This window comes from Schistocerca cancellata, chromosome 2, assembly GCF_023864275.1.
Source record: "Schistocerca cancellata isolate TAMUIC-IGC-003103 chromosome 2, iqSchCanc2.1, whole genome shotgun sequence".
Lineage (NCBI taxonomy): Eukaryota > Metazoa > Arthropoda > Insecta > Orthoptera > Acrididae > Schistocerca > Schistocerca cancellata.
Window position 1 is genome coordinate 856,486,174 of NC_064627.1, and position 27,122 is coordinate 856,513,295.

Here is a 27,122-nt window from a genome sequence, read left to right on the forward strand (position 1 = left end):
GCGTATGGCTTTGACCTGGCGAGTGGTCCCATTCTTCCGATGTTTTGGTGGGGCACAGCGGTCTTACTTCTGGCATCATGGTGTGAAGAGTCTTCGAATATACACTAATGCTCATAAATTAAGGATAATGCTGATACATGGTGAAGCAACGCTCTGGTGGGCGGTTTGCAGGTTTTAATCACCTCGGGTATGACCATACGTTGCATTTGACCTGCGGTCGTCGCACGTTGGCACTGGCAGCAGTCCCATTACGCAGAGGTGTGTTGGTGCATGTCAGAGTATGGTGCAGCGAGTAAGTGTGCAGACGTGCTAATGGTGACTGTGTGTTGAAAATGGCTCAAAAAACACATATTGATGACGTTATGAGGGGTAGAATACTAGAGCGACTGGAGGCTGGTCAAACACAGCAGGTTGTAGCATAGGCCTTCTATGTGGCATAAAGTATGAGCTCAAGATTATGGCAACGATTCCAGCAGACAGGAAGCGTGTCCAGGCGCTACAGTACGGGACGTCCACAGTCTACAACACCACAAGAATACCGATATCTCATCATCAGTGCCCGCAGACGGTCACGAAGTACTGCTGGTAGCCTTGTTCGCCTTACCACAGCCACTGGAACAGTTGTCTCCAGACACACTACGGATGACTGAACAGACATGGTTTATTCGCCCGGAGACCTTCAAGGTGTATTCCACTGACCCTTGGTCACTGGAGAGCCCGTAAAGCCTGGTGTCACGAACACAGTACATGATCATTGGAACAGAGGTCCCAGGTTATGTTCACGGACGAGTCCAGGTATAGTCTGAACAGTGATTCTCGCCGGGTTTTCATCTGGCGTGAACCAGCAACCACATACCAACCCCTTAATGTCCTTGAAAGGGACCTGTTTGGACGTCGTGGTTTGATGGTGTGGGATGGGATTATGATTGGTGCATGTAAACCTCTGCATATCTTTGACGGATGTATCGGGACGTAATTTTGCACCAGTATGTCCGCCTTTTCAGTGGTGCAGTGGGTCCCACCTTCCACCTGATGGATGATAATACACGGCCCCACCGAGCTGCCATCGTGGAGGAGTACCTTGAAACAGAAGATACCAGGCAACTGGAGTGGCCTGCCTGTTCTCCAGACCTAAACCCCATCGAGTACGTCTAAAATGCTCTCGGTCGACGTATCGCTGCACGTCTTCAAACCCCTACGACACTTCAGGAGATCCGACAGGCAGGTGCAAAGAATGGGAGGCTATACCCCAGCAGCTGCTCGACCACCTGATCGAGAGTATATCAACCCGTTGTGCGGCCTGTGTACGTGTGCATGGTGATGGTATCCCATAATGATGTCGGGGTACATGCGCAGGAAACAGTGGCGTTTTACAGAATATGTGTTTCGGGAGGGTTTTCTCAACTTATCACCACTACCGTGGACTTACAGATCTGTGTCGTGTGTGTTCCCTATATGCCCATGCTATTAGGGCCAGTTTTGTGTAGTGCCACGCTCTGTGGCACCACATTCTTTAATTATCCTTAATTTATGAGCATGAGTGTAGTTTCAGGTTAGAGACAGACTTGCTGCATCCTCATACGTTACCTCTCATGCCATTTTTCAACAGGATAATGTCTGTCCACACAAGGCACGACTCTCTGCGAAGTATCTGTGTGACACTGAGTTACTACCGTGGCGAGTAAGATTCACAGACCTGCCCGTGACATGCATGTGTGGGACCAGATCGGACATCAACTCCCTCCCAGTGCCAATATCGACTATATTCAGGACCAGTTACAACAGCAGTGGAGCGGATCGAGACAGGAGACACCCTTCGCAAGAGAATCATTTCATGCATTCAAGTAATAGGGGGCGCTCCGTTGTAATGATAAGAGGGCTCATACTGCAAATTCTTTGTGAATCCCGCTCGATTCCATAAACACTGAAATAACAACACATAACCTCTAAAGCCGAGAAGTTTAATTTCGTTTGCCCCTTCCTTTCTGGGTGCGTCACTTCTCTCACCAGTCAATGTATTTACGACAGCACAGTTCTCAATGATCCTGCCCGCACAGTGTTACCAGTCACGGCACTGAAAAGGTTCTTCATTAGTTTCAACTAAATAACAGTCAAATCTCTCAAGCACATGTAATACATAAACTTCCTGGCAGATTAAAACTGTGTGCCGGACCGCAAAATGATTTGGATAAGATGTCTGTGTGCTGCGAAAAGTGGTAATTGACCCTGAATAAAGAAAAGTGTGAAGTTATTCAAATGAGTACTAAAAGAAATCCGCTAAATTTTGATTACGTAGTAAGTCACACAAATCTGAAGGCTGTAAATTCAACTAGCCCTAAATACTCAGGGATTACAATTACAAATAACCTGAATTGGAACGATCACATAGATAATGTTGTGGGTAGAGCAAACCAAAGACTGCGATTCATCGGCAGCACACTTAGAAGGTGCAACAGGTCTACTAAATTGACTGCTTACACTAGACTTGTCCGCTCTGTTATGGAGTATTACTGTGCGGTGTGGGATCCGTATCAGGTGGGACTGACGGATGATATTGAAACAGTTCAAAGAAGGGCGGCTCGTTTTGTATTATCGCGGAATAGGGGAGTTAATGCCACAGACATGATACGTGAATTGGAGTGGCAATCATTAAAACAAAGGCGTTTTTCGTTGCGGCGGGATCTTCTCATGAAATTTCAATCACCAGTTTTCTCCTCCGATTGCGAAAACATCCTGTTGGCACCCACCTACATAGGGAGAAATGATCATCACGATAAAATAAGAGAAATCAGGACTCGCACAGAAAAATTTAAGTGTTCGTTTTTCCCGCGTGCCGTTCGAGAGTGGAACGGTAGGAAGACAGCTTGAAGGTGGTTCATTGAACCCTCTGTCAGGCACTTAATTGTGAATAGTAGAGTAACCGCGTAGATGTAGATGTAGATTGAAGTGCAAATGTTAATGCTTACCCTATTCATGGCAAAAAAGAAATACCATTTTACAACACACTGATCGCATTACGGCACTGAAAGTGTATCGAAGTCATATTGTGCTAATACTCAAATTATTTGATATTATTAGTAACGTAGACACATCAGTTGGTTCTACTAAGAAAGGAGGAGTTGGCCGCCAATAAACTGCTTTAGGCTTATCTAAAACAGTACGTTGGTAGTGGTTAAACTTTTTATGACTGCTGACAGTTCATTGATAATGTGTGTTCCTGAATAAAGGATATATTTCTAGACCAAATGAGCTGATCTTATATCTCTGTGAAGATTATTCTTATTCCATCAACTGAGCTGTTATTTTGACAAAGGGTATACGACAAAATTCATTAAGAATTAAATATTTTTGGAAACAGCAGTTAGTATGCCCAATTTCCTAAACAGGCATCTGCAGGATGATCTTGAGTTCACACCACAAATAATTCTTATCAATCTACACGTTTTTGGGCCCAGAAAAAATTTAATTTGACTACATGAGTTACCCCAAAAAGTAATCCCGTGTGACACTGAGGACTGACAGTAAACATAGTATGCTAGCTTTTTTTATTTTTATCTCACAAATGTCTGACAACATTCACATTACAAATACGGATTTGTTTAGCAGCTACAGCATATCTGAGGTATTCTACTCCCAGCTGAATTTATCATCAAACCGTAATCCTAAGAATTTAACACTGTGAACTTCTTCTCTCTGTTTGTAGTTGTATTTTTAGTATATTCTGGCAGCAAACCTCAAACCAATTCTGAACTACAAGTACTATGTTTTTCAAAAGTATAGTGATAAGGAATTGGCTGGGAACGTCTTATTAATGTCTACAAAGATTTCATTAAAAGATATTTCTAAAACTGTACTTCATACAGTATTTGTATCATCTGCAAACAAAATAAACTTGGCATCCGTTAACGACACAGATGGAAGATCAATAAAATGTAAGGGTCGTGAGGTCGAACCTTGTGGGACATCATACGTAATTAGTTCCCAATTGGATGATGCCTAATTGGTCCATACATGACTCTTTCCTGATGACATCACTGTTTCCTGTCAGGGAAAGGGATTTAAACCAGTTTGCATAATTTATTGTTATCCAGCAATGTTCTTATTTACTTGAAAAAATATTGTGGTTTACACAGTGAAATGCCTCTGACAGATCACAGAATATACCGCCAGCCTGTAATTTATTGTCTAATGAATTAAGTACATTCACGCTGGTTGTGTAGATAGCCTTCTCAATAAAGGAACGATTTAGAATTCCCAGCTGAGACCATGACGATATATTATTTGTTGTCAGATGGTTACGAAGCAGATTGTATTTTACCTTTTCTAAAATCTTCGAAAATGCTGGCAGAAGTGAAACAGGATGAAAATTAGAAGATATTTTTTTTATCTCTTTACATAAACAATGGCTTATCTTCAGCATATTTCAACTATTCAGGTAATGTTCCACTAATAAAAAACTATTTATACATATAACTTAAAAATGTTACCTATCTCAGAAGCATACTCTTTCGTAAACTTAGCTTATCTTCTCTCATAAACAAAAGTTTAACTTAAGCATATTTCAACTATTCAGGAAATGCTCTACTGATAAATGATTATTTACACACATAACTTAAAATATTACTTTCATACACTTAGCTGCAATGGAGCAAGGGGTGCCTACTGAACAATGGAAGATATTACACCGGAAGATACAGGGTTTGTGTGGTGCTGACATAAAGGAAGGGACTCACGTTTCAAGTCGTGCTCCCTTTTACACCACTGAACCAGAACTGTTTTCAATATCAGCAGCTCGTCGGCGATTTTTAGTATTTATTTCACTCGTAAATATTTCTTTCGTATTGGATCCATGAAATAATTATAGAAATACTTTTTTGTTCAGACGAGCCATACAGAATATCCACAAGCTGTTGGCACCAGGCGGTGAGGCCATCTTCACTGTGGTACCAAAGTTTTCCCTATGGGGTGGGTTTGAAGACACGATAGACGATCCAGAATGGAGGCAGCACATGAAGGTAATTTCAGACGAAATTCTTGCTTTTTTAAAATATATTTTAGTAATTTACTTGTTTTTTCAAGACAGCGTAAGCGAATGGTTGTCTGCACCCAGCAGTGCATCACTAGACCAGCTTATGCATAGTGCGATGTTTATTATTATTTACTTACTAATTTTTACTCTATTGTTTTTCGTTGTTAATGACATTTAATCCTACCATGTCATTATACAAACAAACATTTTGAAGAAAAACTCGCAAAGAGCACTGTAGACATATAATATGCCTAAATGACAATAACAATAATAGTAACAACAATAACAGTAATAAACATTCATTACAAGAGTTTATTTTCCAGAGTCAGATAATGGGAAAGGAACAAGGGACCTTGTTTTATCCTCGTCTGTGAAGACGTACTTTCTGAACATACACCTAGAAAAATTTACGTCTACAGGGCGCAAGCCAATTCGTAGTGCCCCTGCCCATTACACTCATTACTCGCGACAGACAATTTTACCGAGTCCCGTAAGAGTTCGGGCAATGCGTGTGCATCCACACAGAAGAAGAAGATCAATGGCCGGTTAGCCTTAACGATATGAAGACCTTCTTCTTCATGTTATTCAACATGGTGGCGTTGCTGCCAGGGTTCCTCCGAGACATAATCCGTAGGTAGCGGTCATCCACTGCAGCGGCCTGAGCGAGGCATGTCATCGACAGTTCCTGTCTCTCTGTATGTCCTCCCTGTCCGAACAACACCGCTTTGTTTCAGTCCGAAACACCTATACACTTCCCTAGTTGAGAGCCCTTCCTGGCACAAAGTAACAATGCGGAAGCGATCGAACCATGGTATTGACCGTCTAGGCATGGTTGAACTACAGACAACACGAGCCGTGTACCTCCTCCCTGGTGGAATGACTGTAGGTGATCGGCTGTCGGACCCCCTCCATCTAATAGGGGCTAGTTCTTGGAACCGGGGTGATGCATTGGATTTTTTGATGCGTGTAAAAGCCCCGTAGCAGTCCAACTATACTGCGTAATAGAATTAAGGGATCACTTTTTCGAAATCCCGCAATTTCGACCCATTGCCATGCTTAAGTTTGAAATTTGGCTCACTCCATTGTGTCATATGGTATCATATTTTGGGATAACTCCACGAACAGAGAAAAAATTTTTAGAGTACAGAAACGTATAATAAGAGTAATGAGTAGTGTAAATCCAAGAACATCATGTCGAAACGTATTCAAAGAATTGGGCATATTAACCACAGCTTCTCAGTATATTTCTTCTTTAATGAAGTTTGTTGTAAATAATACATCTCTTTTTCCAACAAACTGCTTAGTACACAATATCAATACTAGGAATAAGAACAATATGCATAAAGACTTAAAATCACTTACTCTTGCCCAGGAAGGAGTCCAGTATTCAGCAACGCATATTTTCAATAAGTTACCAGCAACCATTAAGAGTTTAGTTTCAGACAAGGTACAATTTAAACATAATCTAAAAGAATTTTTGGTGGCCAACTCCTTCTATTCCATCCATAAGTTTCTCAACAAGTGCAGCAGACCATATTAATGAAAATTTATTATACTTGAATTTTTGACAAGTAACTACCTACTGTGTGAATGATGGATGTATGGAAAGCAGATGTAAGTCTTAAGTCTGTAAATAGTGGAAGTTTAATTTTAAATCTTGTACATAATCTGACTGTTCTTAACTGAGGATCGCTGAAATGAATAATTTACTTTAATTTTTGACAATACTTGGTTGTAATAGCCAAGAAACTAGCAAATGTCTGAATGATAGATTCAATGGAAGCAGATGTAAGTATTAAACTTGCAAATATTAGAAGTCAAATTTAATGACTTGTAAGCCCAGGAAATAATAAACCTCTTTCTCAGTTATCTGAAAATGTTTAAGGGACTCTTGAATAAATTTAGTTGTTGCATCAATACAATAAGGTGATGAGTCATAGGATAGTCATATGCACATATACTGGTGGCGGTAGTATCATGTATACAAGATATAAAAGGGCAGTGTATTGGCGGAGCTGTCATCAGTATCCAGGTGATTCATGTGAAGAGGTTTCCGACGTGATTATGGCCGCACGACGGGAATTAACACTGAAAGCGCAATGATTGTTGGAGTTAGTCGCATGGGACATTGAATTTCGGAAATCGTTAGGGAATTCTACACTGAAGAGCCAAAGAATCTGGTACACCTGCCTAATATCAGGTAGGGCCCCCGTGAGCACGGAAAAGTGCCGCAACACGACGTGGCGTGGACTCGACTAATATCTGAAGTATTGGAGGGAACTGACACCATGAATCCTGCAGGGCTGTCCATAAATCCGTAAGAGTACGAGGAGGTGGAGATCTCTTCTGAATAGTACGTTGCAAGGCATCCAAGATATGCTCAATGATGTTCATGTCTGGGGAATTTGGTGGCCAGCGAACTGTCTAAACTCAGAAGAATCTTCCTGGAGCCATTCTGTAGCAATTCCGGACGTGCGGGGTGTCGCATCGTCCCTCTAGAATTGTCGAAGTCCATCAGAATGCACAATGGACATGAATGAATGCAAGTGATCAGACAGGATGCCTACGTATGTGTCACCTGTCTGAGTCATATCTAGACATATCAAGGGTCCCATATCACTCCAACTGCACACGCTCCGCACCATTGCAGAGCCTCCACCATCCTGAATAGTCTCCTGCTGACATGCGGGGTCCATGGATTCATGAGGCTGTCTCCACACCTGTACACGTCCATCCGCTCGATACAATTTGAAACTAGACTCATCCGACCAGGCAACATGTTTCCAGTTATCAAAAGCCCAACGTCGGTGTTGAAGGGCCCAGGTGAGGCGTAAAGCTTTGTGTCGTGCAGTCATCAAGGGTACACGAGGGGCCAACGGTTCCGAAAGCCCATTATCGATGATGTTCTGTTGAATGGTTCGCACACTGACACTTTTTGATGGCCCACTATTGAAATCTGCAGCAATTAGCGGAAGGGTTGCACTTCTGTCACGTTGAACTTTTCTCTTCAGTCGTCGTTGGTCCCGTTCTTGCAGGATCTTTTTCCGGCCGCAGCGATGTCGGAGATTTGATATTTTACCGGATTCCTGATATTCACGGTGAAATGGTCGTACGCGAAAATACCCACTTCAGTGCTACCTCGGAGAAGCTGTGTCCCATCGCTCGTGTGCCGATTATAATACCACGTTCAAACTGACTTAAGTCTTCACAACCTGCCATTGTAGCAGCAGTAACCGATCTAACAACTGCGCCAGACACTTGTTATGTAGGCGTTGCCGACCGCAGCGCCGTCTTCTGCTTGTTTACATATCTCTGTATTTGAATACGCAGGCCTATATCAGTTTCTTTGGTCCTTCAGTGTATATTTCCAGATCCTCAGAGTCAAGAGTGTGCCGAGAATACCAAATTTGAGGCACCAAATTTGAGGCAGCGGCGTTTGGGTAGAGTTGTCAATGGTAACAGACAAGCATATCAATCTGAGATGTACAACGAACGTATCCCTTAAGACAGTGCGCAAAAATTTGGCGTTAATGGGCTATGACAGCAGACGACTGACACGAGTGCCTTTGCTAACAGCCCGACATCGCCTGCAGCGCCTCTCCTGGACTGGTGACCATATTGGTTGGACCCTAGATGACTGGAAAACCGGGGCCTGGCCACATGAGTCCCGATTTCAGTTGCTAAGATTTGATGGTAGGGTTTGAGTGGAAAGCAGATACCACGAAGCCACACACCCAGCTGGTGCTGTCTCTGTAATAGTGTGGACTGTGTTTGCATGGAATGGACTGGGTCCTTCGGTCCAAGTGAACCGATCATTGACTGGAAATGGTTATGTTTCGTTAAGTGGAGAACTATTGCAGCCATTCATTGACTTCTTGTTCCCAAACATGTCACCTGGCCACAGCTGTTCGCAATTGTTTTGAAGAACATTTTGGACAATTGGAGAGAATAATTTGGCCACTCAGATCACCCGACTTGAATCCCATCGAATATTTATCGAACATAATCGAGAGGTCAAATCGTGCACAGACTCCTGTACCGGCAAGACTTTGGCAATTATGGACGGTTATAGAGCAGGATGGTTCAGTTTTTCTGCAGGGAACCTTCAACGAGTTGTTGAGTCCATGCCCTGTCGGGTTGCCGCACTGCGCCGGACAAAAGGATGTACGGCACGATATTAGGAGCTATCCCACGGCTTCTGTCACCTCACTGTAGAGCCCCTAGCCAACAGCAGTACCATTTTTTCGCCGTAGAACATACATGGACCTGAACAGCTCTCCCATAAATTGCATTCAGTAAAAAAGTTAACAGGACATACATTCCAGCATTCTCAGGCTGGCTTTAAACGATACAGACTCTTCAGTCATTTACGCACAAGTACTGTACCATGACCAAAGTCCACTGGTTGATACATGTAGATTTATTCCTTCGAAACACCATTCAGAAATACCGCCCTTACATCAGAATGCCTTATATGCCAGTCATATTGAATTGCAACACTCAACAAGGATCTCATTGCTTCAGATCTTGCTACAGGGCTAAGTATGTCAACGTAATTTATCTCAGTACATTATTCTTTTGCCACCAGTTGAGTCAAATACTGAACCACTTCATTATTTGCTTTTAATTTTGTAGCAAAAACCTGTCGATTTTCAATCATCTTAAATGTTTAAATTTTTTAGGCTAGGTCCCGTTGTAATGTCCCCACATAAAATACCCTCTACCACGCACCAATTAATCATTGTCAATCAAACCATTCACATTCATTCACTTTGGAAAAGTATCTGATCTGATTTTCTCGTAACATATGCGGCGACAGCTCGACGACTCCAAAGTATTTTCTAGTGCGTTTATTCTTTGAAATAACAGAGATGCATATATGTATTCTCCATGGTTGTTAGAGTGGTAACTAGGACAGTTTCGGTAGTATCTGTTGAGGGATTGACGTGTTTCTGAGAGATACATATTTTGCTTTTCTTCTCGCTAAAGCGAGCCATTAACATTTGTGCCGCTAGCGGTTTGTTTGAAGAGAAAGAGACTGTAAACGGAAAATAAAGACTTGGAATCACCGGAGATCTGGACATGTAATGGAGATGGATTGAATACACAATTTCCTTCATAAATAAGGTTTGTGACTTTTTTGTTCTGGAGGGAATGAACGAATGAGTTTTTTTCTGAATCATTTGATGATCACGTTGGCCCTGTAATTAGTGGGGAAGTTTCAGCTGTGTCGAAGAGAGCCTGCAATCACCGAGTCTGTGTTAAATCGTCCAAAAAGGCTTCGTACACATCTGGAATTCGCAATCTTTCGTAAAAGGAACAAATTGTCCAAACGATTGATTCTCCCGACTGAATGCAGTGCTTAACAGTAATAATAAATGTAAAGATCTCTTACAGCAAGCCAGCCGCTGAATACCAAGACGAAGGGCTCCACCAAAGATTCTATTTGGCTGATTTCACGTAATGAAATATTATATTAAAAACTGTACATAGATAAAGGAGAGAGAGAGAGAGAGAGAGAGCGCGAATGAAAATAGAAAAAATACTAATAATCCCCCATTAGTCTAACTTTTCGCCTGTCTTATCACGGATCAGCCGAAAAAAAGGGGAGGTCCTTACTTTACTGTATAGATTTATGTGTGAAGGTGAAGGGATCTTAAAGGCAACAGCTACACGTCTATACAGACAAGACATTACACAAAGTTAGCGGCTAGCTGCATTCATCATCTATTCTTACATGAAGAGACGTCAACTTAATTTCCTTAACATTTAAAAAAAAATGTTAAACCGTGTTTCCAGAATAATTTTCACTTTGCAACGGAGTCTGTGTTGATATGGAACTTCATGGAACATGAAAACTGTGTGTTGGACTCGAACCGAGGACCTTCGCCTTTCGTAGCCAAGTGCTTTACTAACCGAGCTACCCAAGCGTGACTCACGAGCCTTCCTCAAAGCTCTGCCTCCGCCAGTAGCTCATCTCCTACCTCCCAAACTTCACAGAAGTTATACTGCGAAACTTGCAGTACTAGCACTCCTGGAACAAAGAGTATTACGGAGACATGGCTCGAAAATTCATTCTGAAACCAGTCCCCCAGACTGCGACTTAGCCATGTCTCCACAATTGCTAGTCCTGCAAGCTTCGCAGGAGAACTTCTGTGATGTTTGGAAGGTAGGAGACGAGGTACTGGCAGAAGTAAAGCTGTCAGGACAGGCCATGAGTCGTACTTGGGTAGCTAAGTTGGTAGAGCAGTTTTCCGCGAAAGGCAAAGGTTCCAGCTTCGAGTCCTGGATCGCCACACAGTTTTAATATTCCAGGAAGTTTCACTTGCTTTCCATGTTTTTTTATTTTTTTCAAAGCATTCATTTCGTTCTCTATTGCTTTCTTCCATTCTTCAGAATTTTATGACTGCACTGGACCTTCATAATGCCTAGGTGTCTCACAAAGAAGTATCATTTTTGGCTGATGGGCTTATTTTTCACAGTCACCGAATGGTGTCTTCAAACTTCCCCGTTAACATGAATTGTGGCGTCTTTTGTCTTCACTTCTTGCTTGAAAGTTGCTCTCAACATGTCCCTTAGTGTCATACCATTTCCGTCACTTATAGCTACATCTTAGTTCACACAATCTCGTTGCCCATCCTCTTCAGAATCAACACTTTCGCTTTCAGTTTCTGTAACATCTTCCTTCATCTACATCTGACATGTCAACAGCCTTTTAGTCTCTTGACTAGTGGTTTCTTTAATTGTTTGCAGCTGAATTTTGCTTATCTACACACACACACACACACACACACACACACACACACACACACACACAATATAACCAGTTGATCATTTGGCACCAAATTTCTTACGTTTTTGCGTAGGCACCCAGGCATAGCATCCTGCTCCAAATATCACCAGTTTATCAAAAAGACCATATTTCTTAAAAAATATCTCATTTGAGTTTTGTCTTTAATTTTCGTGGTTCCAGTTCGATTCAGAATGTATGATGCAGCCAAAACCGCCTCACCGCACAATCATTTTGATAGATATTCAGCAGGTCAGAGCCAAGCACGTGCCCTCTCACAAAGGAATCTGTTTTCCCTCCAGACAACACCAGTCTGCTGAGGAGTATACGGCAGAGCAGTTGAATGTTTCAGTCCAGTTGAGTCAGCAAACTTACTTACATCTTTATTATGTAACTCCTTGCCACCGTCTGTACGTAATACGTTCTCATTAACTTGAGCCTGAGTCTTTATCATTTTAATGAGCAGTGTTAAATTACCTTTAATTTCATCTTCCTGTTGCAAATGATTCGTAACCCTGAAACTGGAAAAATCATTCTTAAAAGCATCAAAGTACCGATAACCCTGCAGATCATTTTCTTCCTATGGACCAAAAACATCTGCATAAGTTAATTCTCCAGGTTTAATGGATTTCTGCATTCTTTCCCCAATAGCCAGCCGCAAAGTTTACCTTAGAGGCACCCCTGACAAAAGCTGCTAGGAATCACTGTCTCTAGACAATGATCCTTCAAAAACTGGTGTACATGTTATTATGAAGACCTTTTTTTTACCGTATCATCTCTGTAAAGTATTGTCAGTTTCAGCAACAACAGAAGGAAAAGGTCTGGCGACCTTCACAGCCAAACGATGACGCAACTGCAGTTGCAATATTGTGAATGAAAAACAGCCATAATTGGCCATTTTTTTAATCATTTCTTTTTATGCTTCGTTCTTAACAGAAAATAAGTTTCAGGATTCCTCTGTGCAGAACTGGATAACTTAAAAATGAGGCTTTGTCCATTTCTGCCTAGTGAATACCTGCACATCACTCCGACCTGTACCATGCTTCTATCTGTACACACCAGTTTTGGCACTGTCCTTCTGCCTTGAAGTTTCACATGGTTCATACATCAACAAACTACATCCACATTTATACTCCGCAAGCCACCCAACGGTGTGTGGCGGAGGGCACTTTACGTGCCACTGTCATTACCTCCCTTTCCTGTTCCAGTCGCGTATGGTTCGCGGGAAGAACGACTGTCTGAAAGCCTCCGTGCGCGCTCTAATCTCTCTAATTTTACATTCGTGATCTCCTCGGGAGGTATAAGTAGGAGGAAGCAATATATTCGATACCTCATCCAGAAACGCACCCTCTCGAAACCTGGCGAGCAAGCTACACCGCGATGCAGAGCGCCTCTCTTGCAGAGTCTGCCACTTGAGTTTGTTAAACATCTCCGTAACGCTATCACTTTTACCAAATAACCCTGTGACGAAACGCGCCGCTCTTCTTTGGATCTTCTCTATCTCCTCCGTCAACCCGATCTGGTACGGATCCCACACTGATGCGCAATACTCAAGTATAGGTCGAACGAGTGTTTTGTAAGCCACCTCCTTTGTTGATGGACTACATTTTCTAAGGACTCTCCCAATGAATCTCAACCTGGTACCCGCCTTACCAACAATTAATTTTATATGATCATTCCACTTCAAATCGTTCCGCACGCATACTCCCAGATATTTTACAGAAGTAACTGCTACCAGTGTTTGTTCTGCTATCATATAATCATACAATAAAGGATCCTTCTTTCTATGTATTCGCAATACATTACATTTGTCTATGTTAAGGGTCAGTTGCCACTCCCTACACCAAGTGCCTATCCGCTGCAGATCTTCCTGCATTTCGCTACAATTCTCTAATGCTGCAACTTCTCTGTATATTGCAGCATCATCCGCGAAAAGCCGCATGGAACTTCCGACACTATCTACTAGGTCATTTATATATATTGTGAAAAGCAATGGTCCCATAACACTCCCCTGTGGCACGCCAGAGGTTACTTTAATGTCTGTAGACGTCTCTCCATTGATAACAACATGCTGTGTTCTGTTTGCTAAAAACTCTTCAATCCAGGCACACAGCTGGTCTGATATTCCGTAGGCTCTTACTTTGTTTATCAGGCGACAGTGCGGAACTGTATCGAACGCCTTCCAGAAGTCAAGGAAAATAGCATCTACCTGGGAGCCTGTATCTGATATTTTCTGGGTCTCATGAACAAATAAAGCGAGTTGGTTCTCACACGATCGCTGTTTCTGGAATCCATGTTGATTCCTACATAGTAGATTCTGGGTTTCCAAAAACGACATGATACTCGAGCAAAAAACATGCTCTAAAATTCTACAACAGATCGACGTCAGAGATATAGGTCTATAGTTTTGCGCATCTGCTCGACGACCCTTCTTGAAGACTGGGACTACCTGTGCTCTTTTCCAATCTTTTGGAACCTTCCGTTCCTCTAGAGACTTGCGGTACACGGCTGTTAGAAGGGGGGCAAGTTCTTTCGCGTACTCTGTGTAGAATCGAATTGGTATCCCGTCAGGTCCAGTGGACTTTCCTCTGTTGAGTGATTCCAGTTGCTTTTCTATTCCTTGGACACTTATTTCGATGTCAGCCATTTTTTCGTTTGTGCGAGGATTTAGAGAAGGAACTGTAGTGCGGTCTTCCTCTGTGAAACAGCTTTGGAAAAAGGTGTTTAGTATTGCAGCTTTACGCGTGTCATCCTCTGTTTCAATGCCTTCATCATCCCGGAGTGTCCGGATATGCTGTTTCGATCCACTTACTGATTTAACATAAGACCAGAACTTCCTAGGATTTTCTGTCAAGTCGGTACATAGAATTTTACTTTCGAATTCACTGAGCGATTCACGCATGGCCCTCCTTACGCTAACTTTGACATCGTTTAGCTTCTGTTTGTCTGAGAGGTTTTGGCTGCGTTTAAACTTTGAGTGAAGCTCTCTTTGCTTTCGCAGTAGTTTCCTAACTTTGTTGTTGTACCACGGTGGGTTTTTCCCGTCCCTCACAGTTTTACTCGGCACGTACCTGTCTAAAACGCATTTTACGATTGCCTTGAACTTTTTCCATAAACACTCAACATTGTCAGTGTCGGAACAGAAATTTTCGTTTTGATCTGTTAGGTAGTCTGAAACCTGCCTTCTATTACTCTTGCTAAACAGATAAACCTTCCTCCCTTTTTTTATATTCCTATTTACTTCCATATTCAGGGATGCTGCAACGGCCTTATGATCACTGATTCCCTGTTCTGCGCTTACAGAGTTGAAAAGTTCGGGTCTGTTTGTTATCAGTAGGTCCAAGATGTTATCTCCACGAGTCGGTTCTCTGTTTAATTGCTCGAGGTAATTTTCGGATAGAGCACTCAGTATAATGTCACTCGATGCTCTGTCCCTACCACCCGTCCTAAACATCTGAGTGTCCCAATCTATATCTGGTAAATTGAAATCTCCACCTAAGACTATAACATGCTGAGAAAATTTATGTGAAATGTATTCCAAATTTTCTCTCAGTTGTTCTGCCATTAATGCTGCTGAGTCGGGAGGTCGGTAAAAGGAGCCAATTATTAACCTAGCTCGGTTGTTGAGTGTAACCTCCACCCATAATAATTCACAGGAACTATCCACTTTTATTTCAGTACAGGATAAACTACTACTAACAGCGACGAACACTCCACCACCGGTTGCATGCAATCTATCCTTTCTAAACACCGTCTGTACCTTTGTAAAAATTTCGTCAGAATTTATCTCTGGCTTCAGCCAGCTTTCTGTACCTATAACGATTTCAGCTTCGGTGCTTTCTATCAGCGCTTGAAGTTCCGGTACTTTACCAACGCAGCTTCGACAGTTTACAATTACAATACCGATTGCTGCTTGGTCCCCGTATGTCCTGACTTTGCCCCGCACCCTTTGAGGCTGTTGCCCTTTCTGTACTTGCCCAAGGCCATCTAACCTAAAAAACCGCCCAGCCCACGCCACACAACCCCTGATACCCGTGTAGCCGCTTGTTGCGTGTAGTGGACTCCTGACCTATCCAGCGGAACCCGAAAACCCCACCACCCTATGGCGCAAGTCGAGGAATCTGCAGCCCACACGGTCGCAGAACCGTCTCAGCCTCTGATTCAGAACCTCCACTCGGCTCTGTACGTAGTGTAACAATCACGCTCGTTTGTTTTGCAATGAGCCTTACTATCGTCAGTGTACCAATCTCCGCAGTCCAGTTCGTTTATATTGATAGAAAACCATTAAACCTTTTTTCTCAATTTTTGAAGTATGTTTGTCACTACAACTTCTTGAACTTTCCACAGGCGCTATAGTGGTTGACAACATAGCGCTTACTTCTCTTTTGTCCACGATGGTACACTCATTTGATCGCTGGCGCATTTTGATAAGTGAACTACTTTGCCAAGGGGCCTTTGTTACAGTCTGTTAACCTTCATTTTCGACGTAACTGCTCTAGCAACACTTTCATAATCACAATCTCTCATTCTCAGCTCATAATTTAATCACTGTTTTTGTAACCTATTACATGTTTCCGCTTCAGTAGGTGAACTATGCCAAACATTTTGGACAAAGTTCGCAAAAATCGTGCGTCGTCGATCGGCGTGACTAACAAAGAAAGTTAAGTTTGTACTTCTTCAAATTTCGTTAGATGGGCACCAGATTCTCCTTACGCACCTGTCATGAAATTTGTGCCTAAAGAGATCAATGTTTTCGGCCAAGTGAACATCATAAATCTTATGTAGCTTGTAACAAATCTCTTTGGTATTACTAAATCCCCCAAGCACGAAGTAAAGACTTGATGTCAAATGATAATATTTGTCGCTTACTTGGTTTTGCTTTGGTCTTGATCGATTTAGCAAGATCTGTTTCGTAATTTTGCGCACTTTCTTCTGATTTAATCAGCTCTCCATTTAAGACGTCAAAGATTTCATCACATTCTGAAACATGCTGACGGAAAAAATCGCAGCACCAAAAAATAATGTAGAGTGACGAAATTTTGGGAATACATTTGTCTGGGTAACACATTTAACTGATTAACGTTGCAAGCTCACAGGTTAATGTAAGCGTGAGACAAGCCATTTCAAATGTGAAATGTTAGTGCATTAATAACCGGTGTTACCGCCAGAATGTTTGAATGCAAGCATGCAGGGGTGCATGCATTGTGTTGTACTGGTGTGGATTAGATTAGATTAGATTAATTATTCATTCCATAGACCCATAAAAGAGGGAATCCGCCTGAGTGTGGAACATGTCAGATAAACACATTACAAAAATGTAATTAGAAAAACTTGAGTTTCATTAATTTTAATGATCCTCAGTCAATAGGCTGTGAAATTATGTACATGAAATAAAGTTAAACATCTAATATTTACAGGTTTAATACTTACATCTGCTTTCATTAAATCCATCATTCAGGCATTTGCTAGTTTCTTGGCTATTACAACCCAGTATTGCCAAAATTAAAGTAAATTATTCATTTCAGTGATCCTCAGTTAAGAACAGTCAGATTCTGTACAAGATTTAAAATTAAACTTCCACTATTTACAGACTTATGACTTACACCTGCTTTCCATACATCCATCGTTCACACAGTAGGTAGTTACTTGGCTGTTACAACCAAGTATTGCCAAAAATTAAAGTATAATAAATTTTCATTAAAATGGTCTGCTGAGCATTGTCAAAAATTAAAGTATAATAAATTTTCATTAAAATGGTCTACTGCACTTATTGAGAAACTCATGGATGGAACAGAAGGAGTTGGCCACCAAAAATTCTTTTAAATTATGTTTAAATTGTGCCTTGTCTGAAACTAAACTCTTAATGGTTGCTGGTAACTTATTGAAAATATGCGTTGCTAAATACTGGACTCCTTTCTGGGCAAGAGTAAGTGATTTTAAATCTTTATGTATATTGTTCTTATTCCTAGTATTGATACTGTGTACTAAGCAGTTAGTTGGAAAAAGAGACGTATTATTTACAATAAACTTCATTAAGGAATTAATATACTGAGAAGCTGTGGTTAATATACCCAATTTTTGAATAGGTTTCGACATGATGTTCTTGGATTTACACTTCTCATTATTCTTATTATACGCTTCTGTACTCTAAAAATTTTTTCTTTGTTTCTGGAGTTACCCAAAAATATGATACCATATGACATAATGGAGTGAAAATAAGCAAAATATGCCAGTTGGGAGCCAGTTGGGAGCAACATATTAATGAACTGCTAAAGCGCCTATATATACACTCCTGGAAATTGAAATAAGAACACCGTGAATTCATTGTCCCAGGAAGGGGAAACTTTATTGACACATTCCTGGGGTCAGATACATCACATGATCACACTGACAGAACCACAGGCACATAGACACAGGCAACAGAGCATGCACAATGTCGGCACTAGTACAGTGTATATCCACCTTTCGCAGCAATGCAGGTTGCTATTCTCCCATGGAGACGATCGTAGAGATGCTGGATGTAGTCCTGTGGAACGGCTTGCCATGCCATTTCCACCTGGCGCCTCAGTTGCACCAGCGTTCGTGCTGGACGTGCAGACCGCGTGAGACGACGCTTCATCCAGTCCCAAACATGCTCAATGGGGGACAGATCCGGAGATCTTGCTGGCCAGGGTAGTTGACTTACACCTTCTAGAGCACGTTGGGTGGCACGGGATACATGCGGACGTGCATTGTCCTGTTGGAACAGCAAGTTCCCTTGCCGGTCTAGGAATGGTAGAACGATGGGTTCGATGACGGTTTGGATATACCGTGCACTATTCAGTGTCCCCTCGACGATCACCAGTGGTGTACGGCCAGTGTAGGAGATCGCTCCCCACACCATGATGCCGGGTGTTGGCCCTGTGTGCCTCGGTCGTATGCAGTCCTGATTGTGGCGCTCACCTGCACGGCGCCAAACACGCATACGACCATCATTGGCACCAAGGCAGAAGCGACTCTCATCGCTGAAGACGACACGTCTCCATTCGTCCCTCCATTCACGCCTGTCGCGACACCACTGGAGGCGGGCTGCACGATGTTGGGGCGTGAGCCGAAGACGGCCTAACGGTGTGCGGGACCGTAGCCCAGCTTCATGGAGACGGTTGCGAATGGTCCTCGCCGATACCCCAGGAGCAACAGTGTCCCTAATTTGCTGGGAAGTGGCGGTGCGGTCCCCTACGGCACTGCGTAGGATCCTACGGTCTTGGCGTGCATCCGTGCGTCGCTGCGGTCCGGTCCCAGGTCGACGGGCACGTGCACCTTCCGCCGACCACTGGCGACAACATCGATGTACTGTGGAGACCTCACGCCCCACGTGTTGAGCAATTCGGCGGTACGTCCACCCGGCCTCCCGCATGGCCACTATACGCCCTCGCTCAAAGTCCGTCAACTGCACATACGGTTCACGTCCACGCTGTCGCGGCATGCTACCAGTGTTAAAGACTGCGATGGAGCTCCGTATGCCACGGCAAACTGGCTGACACTGACGGCGGCGGTGCACAAATGCTGCGCAGCTAGCGCCATTCGACGGCCAACACCGCGGTTCCTGGTGTGTCCGCTGTGCCGTGCGTGTGATCATTGCTTGTACAGCCCTCTCGCAGTGTCCGGAGCAAGTATGGTGGGTCTGACACACCGGTGTCAATGTGTTCTTTTTTCCATTTCCAGGAGTGTATATATATCCTATGTCTGACAACATTCGCATTTCAAACACAGACTTGTTTAGGCGCTGTAACAGTTCATTAGTATGTTTCTTCCAACTGAATTTATTATCAAGTTGTAATGCCAAGAATTTTACACTCTCAACTTCTCCTGTTTCCATGTCGTCATGTTTTATACACACACCAGAAGGAAATCTCTTGGAAGTTCTGAACTGCATATAGTGGGTCTTTTCAAAGTTTAATGACAGTGAATTGACTATAAACCACTTATTAATGTCATTAAAAATTTGATTAGCTGCCCTTTCTAAATTTATATTTGATTTACTGTTTATTGCAATGTTTGTATCATCTGCAAATAAGACAAACTTGGCATCTGGTAACGTAACAGATGACAGGTCATTAATATACACAAGAAACAGTAGTGGGCCTAGGATGTCAGTCTGTGGGATGGAGTTCCATGTCTGTTGCACTTGGTCGGTCAATACAGGGACGGTTAGTGCAGTTTCTGAATGATACTGGAGTTGTCATCCCATGATGTCCTTACTTGCTCGACTGGAGACAGATCTGGTGATCGAGCAGGCTGAAGCAACACGTCAGCAGGCCAAGACAACATGTCGGCAATCTGTAAAGCATATTGGGTTACAACAGTTGTATGTGGGCGAGCATTATCCTGTTGGAAAAAAACCTGGAATGTTGTTCATGACTGACAGCACAAGATAACGAATCACCAGACTGACGACAATTTTACAGTCAGAGTGCGTGGGATAACAACGGAAGTGCTCCTGCTGTCATACGGAAGTGCATCCAGACCCTAATTCCAAGTGTAAGTCCGGTGTGTGTAATACGCAGACAAGTTGGTCTCAGGCCCTCAACTGGCCTACTTCTAAATAACACACGGTCATCACTAGTACGAGGCAGAACTAGCTTTCATCAGAAAACACAACAAACCTCCGTCGTTACTTCCAATGAGCTCTCGCTATACATTACTGATGTCGGAAATGGCGGTGGTTCCGTGTCAGTGGAACGCACACTACAGGGCTTATGGCTCGGAGCTGTCCCTGAAGTAACAGATCTGTAACAGTTCGTTGTATCACTGCGGTATCGATTGCTGTTTACTTTACTACTGCAGATACAGTGCTATGCGAGAGACACACGCCGAACTCAATGGTCTTCCCTCTCGGTAGTGCCCCGTGGCCGTCAGGTGCCGGGTTCTTCTTATTCTGGTGTCCAGCTCTGCAAGCAATCACGTACAGCGGCTACTTTCCTACCAAGTCTTTATGTAGTATGACAGAAGGACTGTGAGCTGCTCATAGTATTACTACACGACCTCGTTCAAAGTCAGTAAGGGGCTGACAATGGCGTCTTTGTAGACTAAGGGTATTCTTGACTAACATCAACACATCTTCCAATCCCAACGGTAACTAACGCTCACGACCCTTACTGCGTGTATTTAAAGCAATCTTACGCATCTGATGCGAAATTTCAATAGAAATACACTACTGGCCATTAAAATTGCTACACCACGAAAATGACGTGGTACAGACGCGAAATTTAACCGACAGGAAGAAGACGCTGTGATATGCAAATGATTAGCTTTTCAGAGCATTCACACAAGGTTGGTGCCAGTGGCGACACCTACAACGTGCTGACATGAGGAAAGTTTCCAACCGATTTCTCATACACAAACCGCAGTTGACCGGCGTTGCCTGGTGAAACGTTGTTGTGATGCCTCGTGTAAGGAGGACAAATGCGTACCATCACGTTTCCGACTTTGATAAAGGTCGGATTGTAGCCTATCGCGATTGCGGTTTATCGTATCGCGACATTGCTGCTCGCGTTGGTCGAGATCCAATGATTGTTAGCAGAATATGGAATCGGTGCGTTCAGGAGGGTAATACGGAACGCCGTGCTGTATCCCAACGGCCTCGTATCACTAGCAGTCGAGATGACGGGCATCTTATCCGCATGGCTGTAATGGATCGTGCAGCCACGTCTCGATCCCTGAGTCAACAGATGGGGACGTTTGCAAGCCAACAACCATCTGCACGAACAGTTCGACGACGTTTGCAGCAGCATGGACTATCAGCTCGGAGACCATGTTTGCGGTTACCCTTGACGCTGCATCACAGACAGGAGCGCCTGCGATGGTGTACTCAACGACGAACATGGGTGCACGAATGGCAAAACGTCATTTTTTTTTTAGGATGAATCCAGGTTCTGTTTACAGCATCATGATGGTTGCATTCGTGTTTGGCGACATCGCGGTGAACGCACATTGGAAACGTGTATTCGTCATCGCCATACTGGCGTATCACTCGGCGTGATGGTGAGGGGTGCCATTCGTTACAAGTCTCGGTCACCTCTTGTTCGCACTGACGGCACTTTGAACAGTGGACGTTACATTTCAGATGTGTTACGACCCGTGGCTCTACCCTTCATTCGATCCCTGCGAAACCCTACACATCAGTAGGATAATGCACAACCACATGCTGCAGGTCCTTTACGCGCCTTTCTGGATACAGAAAATGTTCGACTGCTGCCCTGGCCAGCACGTTCTCCAGCTATCTCACCAACTGAAAAAGTCTGGTCAACGGTGGCCGAGCAACTGGCTCGTCACAATACGCGTCACTACTCTTGATGAACTGTGGTATCGTATTGAAGATTCATGGGCAGCTGTACCCGTACACGCCATCCAAAAAAATGGTTCAAATGGCTCTGAGCACGAGCACTATGGGACTTAACTGCTAAGGTCATCAGTCCCTAGAACTTAGAACTACTTAAACGTAACTAACCTAAGGACATCACACACATCCATTCCCGAGGCAGGATTCGAACCTGCGACCGCAGCGGTCGCGCGGTTCCAAACTGTAGCGCCTAGAACCGCTCGGCCACTCCGGCCGGCTCACGCCATCCAAGCTCTGTTTGACTCAATGCCCAGGCGTATCAAGGCCGTTATTACGGCCAGAGGTGGTTGTTCGGGGTACTGATTTCTCACGATCTATGCACCAAAACTGCGTGAAAAGTAATCACATGTCAGATCTAGTATAATATATTTGTCCAATGAATACCCGTTTATCATCTGCATTTCTTCTTGGTGTAGCAATTTTAATGGCCAGTAGTGTATATCAGATGTTGGAACACACCTACCAATTTTCCTTTATCTCGCACAATTTCTTCCTGATTGTGAGTTAACGAGCATTGCTGTCTCATTTAAAAATATGGCCGAAAGAGTCAGCCTACAGGAATTGTGAAACGCATACTGTCATCCAGGACCGCGTGCTGCAGAAGGCGCAGATTCACCACGAGATGGGGAAACTCACAGGCGTCTATTGTCTATTGAGGCTTAGCGCTGCAGTGTACGTGTGAGACAGACGGGAGCCCATAGGGAAACCCAGTAAAATCCGTTTGTGGCCGAGGAGACGTAGCAGTGTTGAATATGGCGGACCTAAGATCGGCCATAATGGAAAATATTTATGAAACCTATTTAATTCTGTAGTACTGCAGGGAATCAAGCCACAGTAATTTTAATCTGTAATCCTCCGTAAATTTTCATGGTGATCCCAATAAAACTTGAATATTGATCGTATCTATAATAGCTTAGGATTTACTGTTCAAGTGGAATTAACAAGTTTTGTAACAGACCTGAATGCTAAAATCTGAAACCTTTCACATAGAAGCTCGTCATTAAAATGACAAACGTTGTAAATGTCACCTCTGTTACTTTTTGTGTTTAAAAGAACTGATACTACCAGTATTTTCAATTAAACATCAGATCATCACTTCCTCCACACAAAACACATTTAACGGTGACAGCAAGACACCTTATTGAATCATTAGGTAATAGAAAATTTGTAGGGTCTGCTACGGTCGCAGGTTCGAATCCTGCCTCGGGCATGGGTGTGTGTGATGTCCTTAGGTTAGATAGGTTTAAGTAGTTGTAAGTTCTAGGGGACTTATGACCTAAGATGTTGAGTCCCATAGTGCTCAGAGCCACTTTTTTAGAAAATTTGTAGTAAAGTTTAGTGCATAATAGCTACTTTTGTTCTTTATTTATTTATCAGAGAACACATTGGAGCAACGCTACTGGGCGTGACATTCAAAGTTAAGAAGGAAATTGTATTGGTTTTATTAAAAGAATTTAACGTTGATTATGTAATGGATATTATTGTTACTCTATTTAGAACGTGAAAGTGGTCAAGCTTTGATTATTTAAATGTGTTAAAATGTAAAGCAATGTAGAATAAGCTGTAGCCAATCAGATGGACGGCTTCAGGGAAGGGAACTGCACTACTCAGTTGAGCGACGAGGTTCGGCGCTCGGGAAAAGCTACCGGAGACGGGCAGAGGGACAGCGCTGGAGGAGACGCGAAAGCGGACGGTCGGTCTTTAGGTAGCTAGGAAGTGAAACGGCTTAGAAAATTTCGTGTTGTGTGGTAGCGCGGGACTTAGTCTCTCAGCGGTGAGCAGCCGCGTGCCTGGTGTGAACTCCAACTTTTCGTATAGTTAAGGAGGCAGAGTATTGGACTTCTGTTTCGCGATGAGATTGTGAATGATCGAACTGTGTCAAATAGATATGCGCTCGAGTGTACCAGTAACTTAGTTTGCTTTCTGAATAAACATTATTCTAACCAAATCGCAACTGTGTGGCCTACATCATTTATGGGTCGTTAATTTAGTTCCCGATGTTATTATTACTGTTGTTGTATGTAGGTTGCAATAGGTACTGGGAGATGAAGAAGCTTGCACAGGATAGAGTAGCATGGAGAGCTGCATCAAACCAGTCTCAGGACTGAAGACCACAACAACAGCAATGTTATATTAACTTCCTATTTGCCATCAGCCAGACAATTTAACCAAAGGTTCACAAGTGTCTAATCTAGGGAGTGTAACGTGCGGTTCCAACCCCTAGACGAGTTTGAGACAAGACATTTCGACGAAGAAGATCCGCATGTGAGCCGGAACATCTTCGGGATGTTAGCTCGCATGACGTTGCGATTTTTTTCCATCAGTGTAGTTCTCGCTACGCTTCCTTCTCTAGGTTCTCCAAATTTCTTCACCAATGAGTTTTTCAATATTCTGTCTTTCGTTGGTCATAGTGTCGTCGTTTCCACTTCTATAACGTCGAATTGTCGTGAAAGTGGTCTACAAAAGAAGCACCTCATGAAAATTTTGCCAACCATGCACATTTGCTAACATGTTGATAAAACACTCCAATGCCAATTTAAACAAACCTTTTGTTTAAAACAACATAAAAGTTCGACAGTACTGGAAAAATACGGCAAAACCATCAAAGCACAGTCATCAATCACTCTGAAGTGAGTTGAAGAATTTCTACAATGACAACAGACAACATTCAATTAATAATAATACATATGTAACGGGTGTCTGGGAAGGAAGGACGAATTTGAATTTTGCGCCTTTTTGTCATATACTGCTATCAGCAATGATTTTTTAATGTTTTTATCTACAATCCTTCTCATTAGTAGCCTGAAAGGTTTTTTTTTGTGAGCATTGTTGTTTGATGTCTGTTTTCGTCATGGAGCAGATGACAACTGAGTAATGTATCCAGGTGATAAAAAGTTATTATGAAAGCAGTGAAAGTCCCATGGCAACCGTTTGTGAATTGCATGTGACACTTAGACGTAATGCTGCTCTAACCGAATCATGGGTTCGGAAGTTGATCTGGAAGTCTGAGATCACGGGTTCTGCTTCAAACGTTAATAAAACAGGACGATCACTTTCTGTTCGACCACAAGAAAACATTGCCGTTCTGTGTGAAAATGTGACCGTAAGCCCTAGAAATCGGTTCGCCGACGAGCTCAACAATTGAACGTATCACAAAGTTCACTGCATGAAATCCTTTCAAAAGATCTGAAAATGCATGAGTATAAGATTTAACTTACACAAGAGTTGAAGCCTGCAGATCATGGAAAGAGACATCGATTTGTTCAATGGATCTTGGCTCGACAAGCGGAGAACGAGAGCTTCAGAAAAAGAATAGTTTTCTCAGATGAGGCGCACTTCCACCTCAGTGGGTACATCAATAAGCAGAAATGAAGAATTTTGGGGTAGTCAAATCCACGAGTGACTGTGGAAGATGAGATGCATCCACAACGCACGACCGTGTGATGTGGGTTCTGGCAGGAGCAGTACCGGCCCGTACTTTTTTGAAAATGATTAGGGAGCTGCCGTCACTGTGAACGGTGACCGTTGCCGAAACATTCTTCTGATTGGTTTTTCCCTCGTACTGTTTAAAATGACGATTTTTGGTTTCAACAAGATGGTGCGACATGTCAGACATCCCGTGAAACGACTGCCCTGCTGAATGAAAAGGTTCCTCAAAACATTATCCCTTTGCATGCCAACAGGGAAGGGCCTGCCAGAGCATACAATCTTACGCCTTGTGATGATTTTTGTGGGGCTTTATGAAATCAAACGTTTACGTGAACAAACCACAAAAAATACACCAATTGAACGATGAAATTAAAAGTGTTATTAACGGCAGCCCACCAGATGTTTGTGAGTGTTTCATCGAGAACTGCAGGGAACGTAATGCTCGCTGCTCCGCGGCCTTGGGTGGTCATATGAACCATTACATTTTAAATAAATTTTGTACGTTCTATAGCATTTAATATTCGTCCCTACTTCCCGGACAGCCTCTATAATAACAAGGCATAAAAACTCATACTTTCAAAACAAGGGTTAAATGAGCAAATGTGCCAATCGCCATTAGATATCGTAGGACGGAAAGATAACTTTGGGAGGAAAGCAATTCGTGAGAGGTTTTACATTAACTTCAGTTATTATCTAGAAAATAGTCACCAAACTCAGACATATACAAAATGTCCTTAACGGAACACATGGGTGTATGATACCACACTTTTACAAAAAGCAGAAAATAATCCCATATTCATATAAAATTAATTGTTGGTAAGGTGGGTGCCAGGTTGAGATTCATTGGGAGAGTCCTTAGAAAATGTAGTCCATCAACAAAGGAGGTGGCTTACAAAACACTCGATCGACCTATACTTGAGTATTGCTCATCAGTGTGGGATCCGTACCAGGTCGGGTTGACAGAGGAGATAGAGAAGATCCAAAGAAGAGCGGCGCGTTTCGTCACAGGGTTATTTGGTAAGCGTGATAGCGTTACGAAGATGTTTAGCAAACTCAAGTGGCAGACTCTGCAAGAGAGGCGATCTGCATCGCAGTGTAGCTTGCTGTCCAGGGTTCCGGAGGGTGCGCTTCTGGATGAGGTATCGAATATATTGCTTCCCCCTACTTATACCTCCTTAGGAGATCACGAATGTAAAATTAGAGAAATTCGAGAGCGCACGGAGGCTTTCCGACAGTCGTTCTTCCCGCGAACCATACGCATCTGGAACGGGAAAGGGAGGTAATGATAGGGGCACGTGAAGTGCCCTCTGTCACACACCGATGGGTGGCTTGCGGAGTATAACTATAGATGTAGTTGTAGATATGCTACATAATCCCCGTGATACTGTTTATAGAGTGGGGAAGTAATCTGAAAGACGACCGATATTCTCGGATGACTCAGTGAAACATTGATATTAATCCTCGCGCATTCAAACAAAGACGCGATCTTCTCG

At 43.0% G+C, this 27,122-nt stretch overlaps 1 protein-coding gene across 1 annotated transcript in view; it reads left to right on the top strand.

Moving 5' to 3' along the window:
* The window catches only part of LOC126162788 (uncharacterized), a 640,449-nt gene that overhangs the window by 546,060 nt on the left and 67,267 nt on the right, over positions 1 to 27,122 (top strand). The window contains exon 4 of the mRNA XM_049919506.1: positions 4,883 to 5,015. Coding sequence (XP_049775463.1) covers positions 4,883 to 5,015 — 133 coding nt within the window. The remainder of the gene's footprint in view (positions 1 to 4,882; positions 5,016 to 27,122) is intronic.